At 34.4% G+C, this 14,020-nt stretch overlaps 1 protein-coding gene across 2 annotated transcripts; it reads left to right on the top strand.

The window, feature by feature from the left end:
- The first annotated feature begins 3,635 nt into the window (after positions 1 to 3,635).
- On the top strand, positions 3,636 to 5,845 carry LOC149231422 (cysteine-rich receptor-like protein kinase 44). Of its 2 annotated transcripts, none has more exons than XM_089376295.1 (3): positions 3,636 to 3,929; positions 4,579 to 4,736; positions 4,918 to 5,845. In XM_089376295.1, exons 1-3 carry the CDS (start codon positions 3,909 to 3,911, stop codon positions 5,231 to 5,233), a joined length of 495 nt encoding a protein of 164 aa, XP_089232421.1. In that variant the 5' UTR covers positions 3,636 to 3,908; the 3' UTR covers positions 5,234 to 5,845. The 2 variants fall into 2 exon arrangements, with proteins under 2 accessions (XP_089232421.1, XP_089232422.1); XM_089376296.1 differs by having other exon boundaries at positions 4,579 to 4,789.
- Positions 5,846 to 14,020: the final 8,175 nt, after the last annotated feature.

Below are 14,020 nucleotides of genomic sequence, written 5' to 3'. Positions count from 1 at the left end.
ATATGTCTTCTATCTACAGTTTATCAACAGGCAGTACAGAGTCATTGTATGTATATCAAACATGGATTATAATACAAATATATAGTTTTTTTTGGTGCTGAAAAAAAATAAGTAAATGTTGATGTGTTAAGTGATAAAATAAAAGTCACTTGTTTTTTAAAGAAATAATAAATGAAATACTAAATTTATAAATTGGTATTAAGATTAGGCTTTACAATAATATATGGCGCTGAGCATGTCTGGGAATACGGGAGAACGCTCCTTTGCTGACATTATTACTAGTATTAGATACTGGGTTATCCATAGCATTACCATACCTTCTCTATTCATTGCAGGTTGGTTATTTGTAAGCACGGGTTTGGCTTATGATGTGTTCGGGAGCCCCCCGCCAAATGAGTATTTCACAGAAAGTCGACAAGAGTTTCCATTAGTAACTCGCTGTTTTGATCCGTTAGAGCAACTCGATGAATTTACTAGATCTTTTTAGGAGGCACTAATGACTATAGATAGAACTTATCTAATTACAGTTAGATGGTTGGCTGTTCGCGGGCTAGCTATCCCTACAGTTTTTTTCTTGGGATCAATATCGGCAATGCAGTTCATCCAACGATAAACTCTATACTAAAGGAAGAGGAAGTATGTAGATATGACACGACCGAACCCGAACGACCAAAATGTTGAATTGAATTGTACCAGTCTCTACTGGGGGTTGCTACTAATTTTTGTACTCGCTGTTCCATTCTCCAATTATTTTTTCAATTAGGAACAATGATAATATTCTCACTCCATTCGAAGAGATCCAATACGCATAATTATCTATGCTATGACTGTTTATGTCTCGAGTATGACCACTTAAGAAAATGTGAAAGGGAGTAAGAGAAATGGCCGATACCACTGGAAGAATCCCTCTTTGGTTGATAGGTACTGTAACTGGTATTATCGTGATTGGTCTACTGGGTGTCTTTTTCTATGGTTCATATTCCGGATTAGGGTCATCCCTATAGTAGGGGAAATGCACTTACTGTCTGTGGGAAATAGTATAAATTAAAATTAAAATATATATATATATATATATATATATATTGAATTAAAACTATTTTTATTGTTTATTTAAATTTTTTGTTCAATATTTGATAGAAAAATTTGCTTTTCACAGAAATTTATATACCAAATAAATATAGATTCATATATATATATATAAACATAAGTTCATAAGCAAATTTATATGGGGAAAAGAGCTGGGTAGAAAGAAGTAATATGTTCAGGTATTCAACCTCACTTGTGATCTCCAACAAAAATAGTACATTGGAGCTAGCGTTCAATGGAAAGCAAAGCTTCTTATTGCTCAATTAAGAACTGACTCGCATGAACTTCTGTATGAAATTAATTGATGGAAAAGATTTAAAGAAACTTGGGAAGAACCTGCATACTTTTTGCACTAAAAAAACATTTAATTTTGGAATGTGATGCTCTTAGAGACATCAAAGATAGTTACAACAATATCGGTTCCATAGCATTGTCTTTTAGGGAAGGGACTATTAGAAAATTGGGTCAGCTCATTATTAATTTGAGTAATAAAAAATTGAATTACAAAAAGCAAAAAACAAGGAAACTGGTAGTCCCATAAACTATTTCTAGTATCATAAACCTTAAAATTTTATTCTGGGTTAATTCCTATATAATTCAATAAAAAAATACCTACAAACTAACACAGATTCATTTAATGTCTAGGTACTTAGCTTCATACTCCAAACTTAGCATTAAAGTCTTAAGTGTTAGAAGTGGATCAAAGCATTTAAAGTTTGGATCAATTGCTCTAAGATTTATGTCTGCATAGGCATGTGTTAACTTTGGAATACAAAGTGCTTTTAATTTCTAAATGGGATTTTGCGTCTGTGTTTATAATAAAGGTTTTCTGGTGAATTTTCTCATAGAGAAATCGTTCAAGTAAAATAAAGATATGCCAGAAGACGTCTTGATACTTCGAGAATGGGTTTTTGGAGCAAATAGCCTCCCAAAGAAACTACTGTGGATGGAGAAAAGTGGCTCAGAAGCCAAGTTTGGCATATTAGAGTTTTAGCCTGCAGTTACAGAAAGTTCAGAGTAAAAAATTTGTAACAAAAATGCAATCAAGAAGAGTTTGAAGATTGAAGATCTCTGCCACGCCTTCTGCAGGCTTAGGCTTCTAAATGGACTGTGGAATTTTCCTGGAGCCATGGAGAAGTAAATATCGAAGCCAATCTCCCCGGACCCCACCAGCAAAGCCATACCTGGGAGGAACAGGGGCTCCCAGCATTGCAGTGATGTGCAGAACTGAATCATAGTTGCTGAGAATCAATTTCATAGTCGCTGGTAATCAATTTCACTCCCGCAGCTACTATCCAATGGTGTCCAGAACTGGATCATAGTTGCAGTCAAACTTGGGGATTATAATGGTAGCAAAGTGTTAATGTCTTGCAACAGTAGAGAACTGATCTTCGCAATAGAGGCAAACGAAAGCTACACCTGGAGCACACAACCCCTGCCCGTAGGGCTTGCCCAGGAATTTTCTGCGGCGCTTCCGGCTGCCAGAAAATATTGCAGAAAATTTCCCGCAGGAACACTCAATTTCTGTGACTGAAATGCCCTAAAAATGGTTGCTGCAGCAATAAGGCGGAAAAGGACTGAAGATGAGTGGAGGCCTGCTTTGACCCTCATGAGAAATGCAGATCCTTCCTTCCGAGCCAGTAACAGCACCATTGATGCGGAGCTACCTGATCAGATTGCGCTGGGTTTCCTGAAGATGCAGAGATTCCTATGGAGCCGTCGGTAGAAACGCGGAGTGCACAAAATTTGGTACGCGATCTGCTTATAAACTTAACGCCTTATTGGGTTATCTGCTCACGCGCTTATCAGTTTATATGCGTATCCGGCTATAAGTTAATAATCTGATAGCTTATTTGTTTATAAGCTCAAGAGTTTATAATATTATAAGTATGTGGACTTATCTGTCTATAACTAGATCTCCCTATCAACTCAAAGTAGATAAGCTTATTAGACTATAAGCAGAGGTGCCTATCATCGATTACGTATCATCTTATAAGCAGAAGAGCTTATGATATTATAAGCAAGGAAGCTTATCATCTCATACGCCAAGGAGGTTATCATTTTATAAGCCTTGGAGGTTATCATTTTATATGCAGATAAGCTTATCAGTTTATAACCAGATATGCGTATAGCCTTATAAGAAGTTCGTCTTATCAAAAATATAAGTCCATGTGGTTATTGGTTTATAAGTAGATAAGCTTATCAATTTATAAGCTAATAAGCTTATAATATTATAAGCCACTACCCTTATAAGTTTATAAGCTATCGTTTAAGAACAAGTCTTATCAAGCTATAAGCACTAAAGGTTATATTATTATAAGCATATTACGTATCATTTTATAAGCTATCTTATTATATGTAACTAAGCATATCAATTTATAACTGATAACTTATCCGTTTATAAATAGACCTACCTATAAATTTATAACCAGAGCGCTTTATCTTCTTATAAGATATCAGCCTATAAACCAATGAACTTATCAATTTATAATCTTCCAAACTTATCAGTTTATAAACCATCAAATTATAAGCAGATAAACCCATGGGTAGATAACCTCTTCTGTATCTGCTTGAGCACATGATACGGAATCTGTAATCTGAGTAAATAGATTAGGGTTCCACAGGACACAGTGGCAGAAGCACCGTCTTCGCTGTTGGTTGGCGCGCGCGATTGATATGTTTATCCATCTCTATCTGCTTCAGACGCGATGTTCAAATCTTTTGTTTATATGATTTTGCTGTGAATATCGGGAGACGAGATTGACACGCAGGAATCCCTGAGAATTGGCAGCATAGCCGGGATCACGTTGAGCTTCGCGGCCATGGCTCTGTTCCTCTGCCTGGTAACGATCCTGTTTATTATTCATTAGCAGCTTTCTTTCCGTGATATCACAGTCACCCATATGCCATAATAGTTCTGCCTACGCCGTAGCAGTTATTAACAAAAATAACATATAGATATTATGGAGATCTGCAGAGAAGCATTGAAACATTTATTAGGTTTATTTCTGTTTGTTGCTTCTATAAAAACTGAGGCAGAGATCTCAGGTTTCAAATGCTCCATTCATAATCAGGGACAAATATTGCAGACTTATTTCTGCTTGTGGTTTCTGGGAAAATTAGGGCTAATGTGTGAAACTCCCCAGTTTTTAGTAAATGTTCCATTCATCATTAAGGACGAATAAAGTTTTTTGAATGTAAAATGAGACGGAACAAGTTAAATTTGGGGATAATAGAAGGCCACAAAAGAAGAGAAGAACGGAGTCAAGAAAGGGTAAAAAATTAGGGTTTATAGGTCACACATCTGTCACAGTGTTTTCATAATGAAAGAGCAGAAATATGAATTAAAACTGCGAAAGCCTACACTCACAAATTCATAAGACTGTGAACTACAATTTGCAGTGAGATTTCACAGATAATTAAATGTGATAGCAAGGAAAATGAATGACTCTCTTCCTCATCCTCAGTTGTTGATGTTGTTGGCATTTTTAGGGAAAGGCAAAAGACGGAGAACAAATCGCGGTAAAGAGGTTGTCTGTTAGATCTAGTCAAGGAAACGAAGAATTTATGAATGAAGTGAAGGTTTTAGCCAACTTTCGACACCAAAATCTTGTAAATCTGCTTGGGTGCTGTGCAGAGGGACCAAAAAGGTTGAGCGTTTATGAGTATTTGCCAAACAAGAGCCTTCACACGCTTCTGTTTGGTAAGCTTCAAGTTTATCTAAGAAAGATTATGAAACATTGATTAAAAAATTTAAAGAAATTACGAGATTCAGCATTCTTATTACCCATACGTTTTTGAAGTTGCCATGTTTGAATTATGACAATACAGATCCAGATCAACATGGGAAACTGCTCGATTGGCAGACGCGCTACAAAATCATAATGGGAATAGCTGGTCGTCTTCGATATCTCCTCGAATCATTCACAGAGACATTAATGGGAAATGGGAATGGGAATCAGAGCCTCGAATCATTCACAGAGACATTAAAGCAAACAACATTTTGCTTGATAAGACATTGGATTCCAAGATAGCAGACTTTGGGTTAGCAAAACTGTTTCCAGAAGACACAGTCATATCCAAACAAGAGTTGCAGGAACATAGTAATCTAACATTTCCCTCTACCCTTCCCTACAACAATTTATGAACAGTTGATATTTATACAATCATGTGATTTAGACACCAACAACCCACATATTGGGTCTCTCAAGTGTTTCTGTTTGTCATTGGAGAATGTAGCGGGTACATGGCCCCAGAGCCCGCATTTTCGGGGTCAACTAGCGGTTACATTCTCGACCTGCTGGATGACTCCAACTAACAACGCTATTTCGAGTGGCAATTTCGGTGGCCATTTCATGGTTTATGCTCTTACCAACTCTAGGTTTTGGAGGTTAATGTGGAGCCAATTAACGGTTACTAACTCTAGGCTCTGGAGTTTTGGTGTTTGTAATCGATTTACAAGTAGTCCCATATGTGTTCAAATCTCTGGAGGAGTCACTCCTACACCCGTAGTGTAGGAGGATACAAACAATATGAAAGTAAGTCCCATCACCAACTCCGGCCTCTGGAATTTTGGTGTTTGGAATCGATTTACAAGTAGTCTCACCTGTGTTTTTAGTTTAGTCAAATTAACTAGGTGAATGTGATCGTTTTTTTCCAGCTTCAGAAGACCTTGAAAAAAAAGTGTTGGAATTTCGAATCCAATATACCTGTAAAATTTGATGGTTGGGGATATGATTCAAACTAGAAACAATTTTAAAAGGGTTGGAATTTCAAATCCAATATACATGTAAAATTTGATGGTTGGGATATGATTCAAACTAGAAATAATTTAGAAATCATCGACATGATTAATTGTAAACCCTAGAGAGAAAAAGAAAGATTGAAAGAGAAAAAAAAAGCTAGGATACCAAACTAAAAAAAATGGACTTAAAACATAAAAACTGTAATGAAAATCATACGAAATCAAGAAGAGAAATCTTAAAAATTGCTTCATGTTGTCTAAACTAATGATAAAAATAGAAAAACAGGTGAAGTCCCAATTTTTTTTATAAGAATATCATAAAATAAAAGTTGTTGTAGAAGCCTCAATAGGAAGTCTTCAAGTACAAATTATAATATTTGGATAAATTATAGTCATGTTTACAAATTATAATATTTGGATCAATTATAGTCATGTTTATAGAGAGCACAACAAGAATGCACATCTTCTCTCAAAAGGACTTCAACTACTTAGGCATTATGTTTTTTGAAAGAAGTATAAGTTAGCCATATAGCTGTATCCCAACAATTTGCATTAAATGAAAGTATTGGGGACTATTAAGTCTAACTTTGATTTACTTGTTAAATAATATACTTGATTTGCATTAAATGAAAGTATTGGGGACTATTAAGTCTAACTTTGATTTACTTGTTAAATAATATACTTGATGTAATGAAGTCTTGAATTTTCCACATGTACTACTATAGGGAAATATTTTGAAGAAATCTCTAGGTGATTCTTTCTAGATTGGATGTACTACTATATGGAAAGACTATGTAGAAATCTCTCCAGATATCTTTCTTGGACTATGCCTAAAGCACCTTAGTATTATATTTTTGTTTACATATAATGAAAATACTTTTTTTTTATAGAAAAAATAAGTAACCATTATAGTTTAATAATTAAGTTTTTAAGTTCAAAAAGATGAATGAAAAAAATATTTTAAGAAATAGAAAAAGTATTTATTGTGAGATGGAAATATTACATAAGGAGGGGAAGGGAAATGTAGTTCCCAACATACTTTATGCAACATTAGTTGTGGTTACCAATTAGTTATATGAAATTGAAGTTGAAATGCCAAGGACCTTTAATTTTATTCCATTAGCAATAGCTTGGACCAAAACTCAAGTTATGAATGGAGAAATGGCATCCTATGGTACAAGGAAAGAACTTATCTAACTTCATCATCAAAATTTAAAATAAAAGCCTTAAAAAATTCCTATGATTTACTAGCTATGAGACATGTAGGTTCTTTTAAAACTTATGGCATAATGCATGACAATACTGTTATTGAAAAGGAATGAGCAAGGAAATCTTAATAATTGTGTTACCTAGTTGGTAGAAGGAGACAACAATACATGATTTTTTTCATAAATATGTGAACCACAATGAATCTATTAATACTATCTAGGAGATTTCCCACCACGCTGGTTCATGAGTTTCCTCATCCAAGGATAAAGAGGAGGCAAGTAAGGATCTTTTTCAATCTATATTCAAACAACTTGATATTGACAATATAGCAAAATAAATGTAAATCATTAGGTTGTTTTCCCAAAATTTCAATGACGAGATGAATGATAGCACAAAAGTTTCATTTTTAGTGGAAGAATTGCATGTGGTAATCTTGTCTTTTAAGCAAGATAAGAGTCCAAGCCCCAACAACTAGACAATGAAATTTTATATTGCCCTTTTTAACCTTCTAAAAGAAGATCTGCTAAGGGTGGTGGAGGAATCCAGGGAGTGAGGACATATGCTAGGAGCTTTAAATTCAACCTTCCTAACCTTGATTCCCAAGAAAAATGATCCTTGTTCCTTTCAGTATTACAGACCTATCTTCTTGTGAAATGTGGTTTACAAAATCATCGTTAAAATTATAGAGCTAAGAGGTTGTCTACCACAACCTATCTTAAAGCAACAATTTGGTTTCTTATTTAACCAACATATTCATGATGTTATAGGTATCGCTCAGGAGGGATTGCATACCATAAAACTTAACAAAATCTCAATTGAAATTATGAAGCTTGACCTTTCAAAGGCATATGATAAGGTGGTTTGGAATTTCCTGAGATTGACCTTACTTTAGGTTGGTTGAGAGTGTCAACAATGAATTCGATAATGGCCATGTTTCCTCAACCAATTTCATAGTACCTATTAATGACTCCCATTTTCTCTTCTTCAAAATCATCTAGAGGGTTGCACGAAGGCTACCTTTTGTATCCTTTTTTATTCTTGTTAGTTTTAGAAGGCCTTAATAGATTGATAAACTCAACAAAGAAGGGCGGAAACATCTGAGGCACAAAGGTGGCAAAAATTATTTTTTTAACCCACTTACTTTTCATGGACAATGATGTCTTCATTTTTTTGGGGAAAAAATAATTAGATCCAAATATTGAAGCTCATATCATACTTTTGTTTCCTTTCAATTTTGGGCCTTTAGACAGAGGAATCAGGTACCTTGGGTTCTTTTTAAAGCCAAATGATTATAGAAGGGTATACTGGATGTGGCTTTACAAGAAAATTGAAGAAAAAATATCTTGGTTTCATAAATGGTTTTCCTTGGGAGGCAGAATCACATTAGTTACTTCAATACTCCAAAGTATCCATGTATATTAGTTTTCACTGGACCATGTCCCTAAGTTCCTTTGGTGAAGTGGAGCTCTATAGCCAACCTAAAGGAAGTTGGTGGTTGGGGTACTAAAAATCCTTACTTGATCGGGAAATCCCTAGTGGATAAAATATTTTGGAGATTATTATTTAATAATGTCCTATGGGATATGATTATGTGTTGAAAGCATTTTAAAGATCATACACATGAATCTTGGATTCATTTGGAGAACCATTATTCGAAGGGTGCATCAATGTTTGGAAAGGGCTATTAAATGATGCTCCACTTGTCAAAAAGTGTACAACTAGCTTGGAAATAAGTAGGCATGTCAAGTTGTGTCTAGGCATTAACCCTTGGGTAGGATATCCTAGAGATTATTAGTTATCCAATAGTATGGTTCAATGCCTAAAGGTTAAAGGGATTACAACCATTGTTGATTCTAGAATCATGGGCACTTCTTGGGTTGGATATATTCTTGGCTGAGCATGGAGGATCTATACCTTCTTGATGAGAAAGTTGGAGAATGGAGTAATGATGTGACCCTTCTCCAGTAGTGCAATATCTCTACAAGATGTTGAGGAAAAGTCGGCGTAGTCATGGACCAAATCATTCAAAGATTTAACTACAAACTTTGGGGTATAAGGCACTGATATTAGATGATATATTAAGAGACAACGCTCATGGTGGAGAACAATTTGGAAGGTGGATTATCCATTGAAGGTTTGGTTATTCACTTGGCTAGCTATTTAAAATCAAATATTAGCATGGAATAATGGAGAGAAGTGGGATTTACAGGGTATAGGACTGCACATAATATGAAAAATGTTGAAGAATACATGCATCACTTATTTACCTCATATCCATACTCACAAGCTATGTGGCAAGATGTAGTAGCCCCCCTTACTGTTAGAAAATCAGAAAGGAAGAAATATTTTCTTGATCTTGATAATTACTTGTGATGTTCTTGACTTCTTATTAGGATTCTTTATATCTTCTTTTATTTCATCAAGCAATTATCAAAGCAATATCACATAAAACAATGGACACCAAATGTAGGCTCAGAGCCACGGAAAAACCCCTCTCTAGGGGAAAACCCAATCAATAATTCTTCCTTCAATAGTTTTCTGGAGATATTCCAAGACCCTTGACCTTGACACAAATTATCCTCCACACCAAGTCAGCCTTCTTCCTTACTTGCAAATGATCCTTCTTGAACTAAAAACAATAGCAGTAATGGCAACACTTTCCTTGACCCAACAACTTCGACCTTACCTTAGAGAGTTCGATCTTCACTAAAAGACTTCAATCTTCACTTAGAACCTTCGATCTTGGCCCAATACAACTTCTTGAGGTGGCAACTTCCAACACCAACAACTTCGACCTATACTAGTAGCATAATCACATGAAAACTGGCTACGACATCAACAAGAGAACTTCCATCTTCCAAAATAGGGCATGAGAGAGAGAGAGATAGTTGCACCAAAGGTTCGATTTTTTTTTTTTCCTTCTCCTAGACCAAACTCACACTTCCTTCTCCTCCTTCTACTTCACACTTCCTCCGGCTTCAAGAGATATCAAACTTGCTTGTGCGAGAGTGTGCTCCAAATGGAATTTGAATTTCTCTATTTATAGTCCTCTGGTGAATAGCTTTCTTGAGGCCGACTTGATCATCTTCAATCTGACTTGGTGTGAAGGCTACATAATACATATTTGACTCATTACTTAACCTTTTTACATGATTCAAAAGCCCAAGAAGGGCCTCTTTAAAAGTACAATGACTCTATCGACTCATAATAAATCTTGGAAGTCTTTAATGGGGACTTTGACTCAAAACACGATGAACCAAGCATGAAACCCATGCTTTAATAAGTCATTATTATTATTATTATTTTCTTTATTCTTTTGATAAGTACATTACATGATGACTCAAATATATTTAATAAAGACCAAACCTAGTTACATTTTCCAACACTCCCTCTTAACTAGGGAGGTATTCATTATATATAAGTGCAAGGAAGATCTCAACTATATGAACCATGAAGAACTTTAGGCACCGCAATGCCATGGACTAGATTCCTGACCAGGGAAATCTATTCAAGTGGGACTAAGATGGACTCAAGCTTTCAACCTCTATAGGTACCATCATGATTACTTGCTAACCATCAACCTAAGGGTCCAGGTGTGTAATAAAAAACATAGCTCTACAATCAACACCACCTTTCCAACTTCGGGACCTAGACATCAACACAAAGTGCCGACTAGATGTCCTCCCAAGTAATGATTCACTCACAAAACCTCTCATTGATCCATTAGAACAAGGACAACAAATATCTCCCAATCAAACTGATCGGTAACCAACATGCTATCAAAACCTTTGAGAGATTTAAACACAACCCCAATCAATAATATACTTTCACATATTCATAAATAAACACAAACCTTAGGGGTTTTCTTGATGTTTCTTTTCAACACGGTAGGCCTATCAATTGAATCTTTCCTTTTCAACTTCACATACAACAACATATCCTTCAAACTTCATTCTCCAATCAAAACTATGCTCTCCCTATCAACCAAGGAGATTTTCTTTGTCCAGGCTCCCTATTAAACTAAGGGATATCTCTTCTATCAACTTCTTCTTTTCGACATTGGAGAATAATTCGTGGCTTCCATCCTTCTTATCAAAGTCACCATGATTGCTTATATCATGCTCATCACATCAACCTTTCTTTCGATCATCTTCACCACCTAGAAGATTGTGTATCTGCAAAATTTAGATAACAAATACAACAAAAAAATATAGAAGCATGAAGTTAGCCAATACCATCAATTTTATAACAATGAACACATTAGATATAATCAACACGAGACTATACTTCAACTTCTTGCGAAGGTTTAGCTACAAACCCTGAATCACAACCACAACTCATCAAGATATCAAACTCATTATATCTAGGATTTCAATATTCTTTCAATGACATGACATGATATTTCATATAGAAAACCCTAGGAACAAATCATATTAATATATTTAACAAATTTGAAATTTCATATGTTAGAAAACCCTAGATTTTATACATGAGCTTCAATAATCAACATCATGACTAGAATATACTAGAGTTTGATGTAAAAACCTAGATTTACAAAAAATCATCATCCTAGAACATCAAACTTTGACAAGGGCTTATATTAAACCCTAAGACTTACGACCATCAATAACTAGGTTAACACACATATCTAGGAATTCATCATCATATCATAAGCACATCATATGTCAGGGAATATTAATATGTTAGACATATATCAACCTAGAACAGACTAGGGTTTCAACTACATGGACACATATATACACCTAGGGTTTCACTCCTAGGACTTTAAATACCTAGTAAGGAATTTGCTTATAGGCCCAACCAAACCTAAAGATATAGAGTTTCACAACACAGTAAATAAAATTCTATAATATCAAAATTTCAAAGTTTCGAGATTTTAGACAACATCATTTTAAACCTAACAAGTTAGGTTTTCATGATCATATTTAAATCCCAAACATGACATCATAAAAAAAAACTTCAAATAGAATTTTCCAATAATCCTAAGCAATATTAGGACTTCAGAAATTTAGCATTAGCATACCCTTAGGTTAGGGTTTTTCCATAGAACCTGTCTAGGGTTCTATAAAATCAATTAAGATTATGAGGGGTACATTTATCAAGTGATGAATTACCCAAGACAAGAATCATTAAGATTCAATATAGCTAGACATAACGATGTTAGTAATATATTGTTAAATGAATGAACATTTATTATAAAGAAATCAATGTTTTGTAGTTTTGAGGCATACCTTTATTTCTTGACAAACCTTGTCTTGGGAGGCTCTCTTTCATATTCCTTGAGGATATAACAAATGCTTCCCTAATCAAGACAATAGAGGGAGAATGGTGATTAGTATTAATATAATCGAAACTAGAGTAAGTATATGAAATCATAAATTGAAAGGAACTGAGATACTTATCTTTGGGAGATGTTGGGGTCTCCCTCCAAAGCTTGAGGGATACATATAAACTTATAATAAAAAAAATAAAAATGTCTTTTTCCAAAAATATGTTAAAACCCTATAAATTCTAAACACCAAAAATACAAATAAAATATCTAATACTAGAAGCAAAAGACTTAGTTGTGTAAGTCCCTAATATCAGATTCTTCAGGTTTGGCTTTCTTTAGGTCTTCTTCTTTAGCAACATTGGTTTGATTTCTTTCTCTCTTCTTGTTTCTTGGATTGTCGGGAAATTCACTCTTGTAGTAACCCTTCTTATGACGTTGATAGCATTCTACTTTGGACATATCAACCTTCCTCTTTGGCCCTCTCTTGAAGTTTCCTCTATGTTGAACAACATAGGCATTTGACACTCCTTCAAGGTTGGTAACTAATGAAATTTTTAAGTATTCTTGAATGCAAGTGGTCCATAGTTCTTCAAAAGTGGGAGCTTCCTTACAACTGTTGAGTCGTGTAACAAATGCACCCCAAGTAGAAGGTAATCCTAGTATAACAATGATCACAAGTTCTTTATCTGGAACATTTTCATCTATGGCCAAAAGGTCATTTCTGATTCTTGATATCTTCACAAAGGAGGAGGCCACTGTATCTTCTTTATTGATATTTGTGTTTCATAGTTCATTCTTTAGGCTCACAACTTGACTAATGTTCTTGATAGTATATATATTTGACAAGGTCTCATACATTTCTTAAGCATGGTCAATGTTGGCTATAAATGGGACAATAATGTCCTTTATTCCTTCTACCATTAGGTTCATGGCCACTAATTCCAAATATCTGAACTTTTTTTTATCAACATCATTGGAGTCTTCAGTGGGATTCTTTACCTTTTCTTTCACTAGGTCTAGTACCTTGTTCTTTTCAAGGATGAGATCAATCCTCTTCTTCCAGGATCTCTAGTTTGAGGCTCCTTCAAGTTTATTCTCTCCCTTGATTGTCTTAGACATCTTCCTTGAATATAGTAGACTTCTTTCTTGAAGTAATCCCTTTGAATGATTTCTTGATTCCTTGATCAAGTGCTTGAGATTGCCTTTAGATTCTTTTTTCACCAAAGCTCCAATACCATGTTAGAAAATCAGAAAGGTAGAAATATTTTATTGATATTGATAATTACTTGTGATGTTCTTGATTTCTTATTAAGATTATTTATATCTCCTTTCTTTTAGTTCATCAAGCAATTACCAAAGAAATAGTGTAATGACCCACCTACAATTACAAACAGAATGTGAATATTAGCATGCATACGGGGCACTTTTGACCGATAATATATATAGCGAATAGGGCCTTGTGACATATACTACCCGTATATATATCTATATATATGATTACGCCTTTAATCAAAGATATATATATATATATATATATATATATATATATATATGCACAACAAAAATAATAACAAACAAATTAAATTTATTTGGTATAAAATTTAATTTATTTATATGTTAAAAATAAAGTGAATTATTAAAATTTATAAATAAAATAAATAACATATTTCACAAAATATTGTATTAAA

The sequence above is a fragment of the Pinus tabuliformis genome, chromosome J (assembly GCF_031772625.1).
Source record: "Pinus tabuliformis cultivar Carrire ecotype Pingquan chromosome J, CPIR1, whole genome shotgun sequence".
Lineage (NCBI taxonomy): Eukaryota > Viridiplantae > Streptophyta > Pinopsida > Pinales > Pinaceae > Pinus > Pinus tabuliformis.
The sequence above is the reverse complement of the archived record's forward strand: the minus strand, read 5'-3'. Positions and strand labels throughout refer to the sequence as shown.

Coding starts and splice junctions, on each gene's coding strand:
- LOC149231422 (XM_089376295.1), top strand. CDS start 3,909: ATGGCTCTGTTCCTCTGCCTG. Junction 3,930..4,578: donor TGGCTCTGTTCCTCTGCCTG/GTAACGATCCTG, acceptor TGGCATTTTTAG/GGAAAGGCAAAAGACGGAGA. Junction 4,737..4,917: donor TGTGCAGAGGGACCAAAAAG/GTTGAGCGTTTA, acceptor ATGACAATACAG/ATCCAGATCAACATGGGAAA.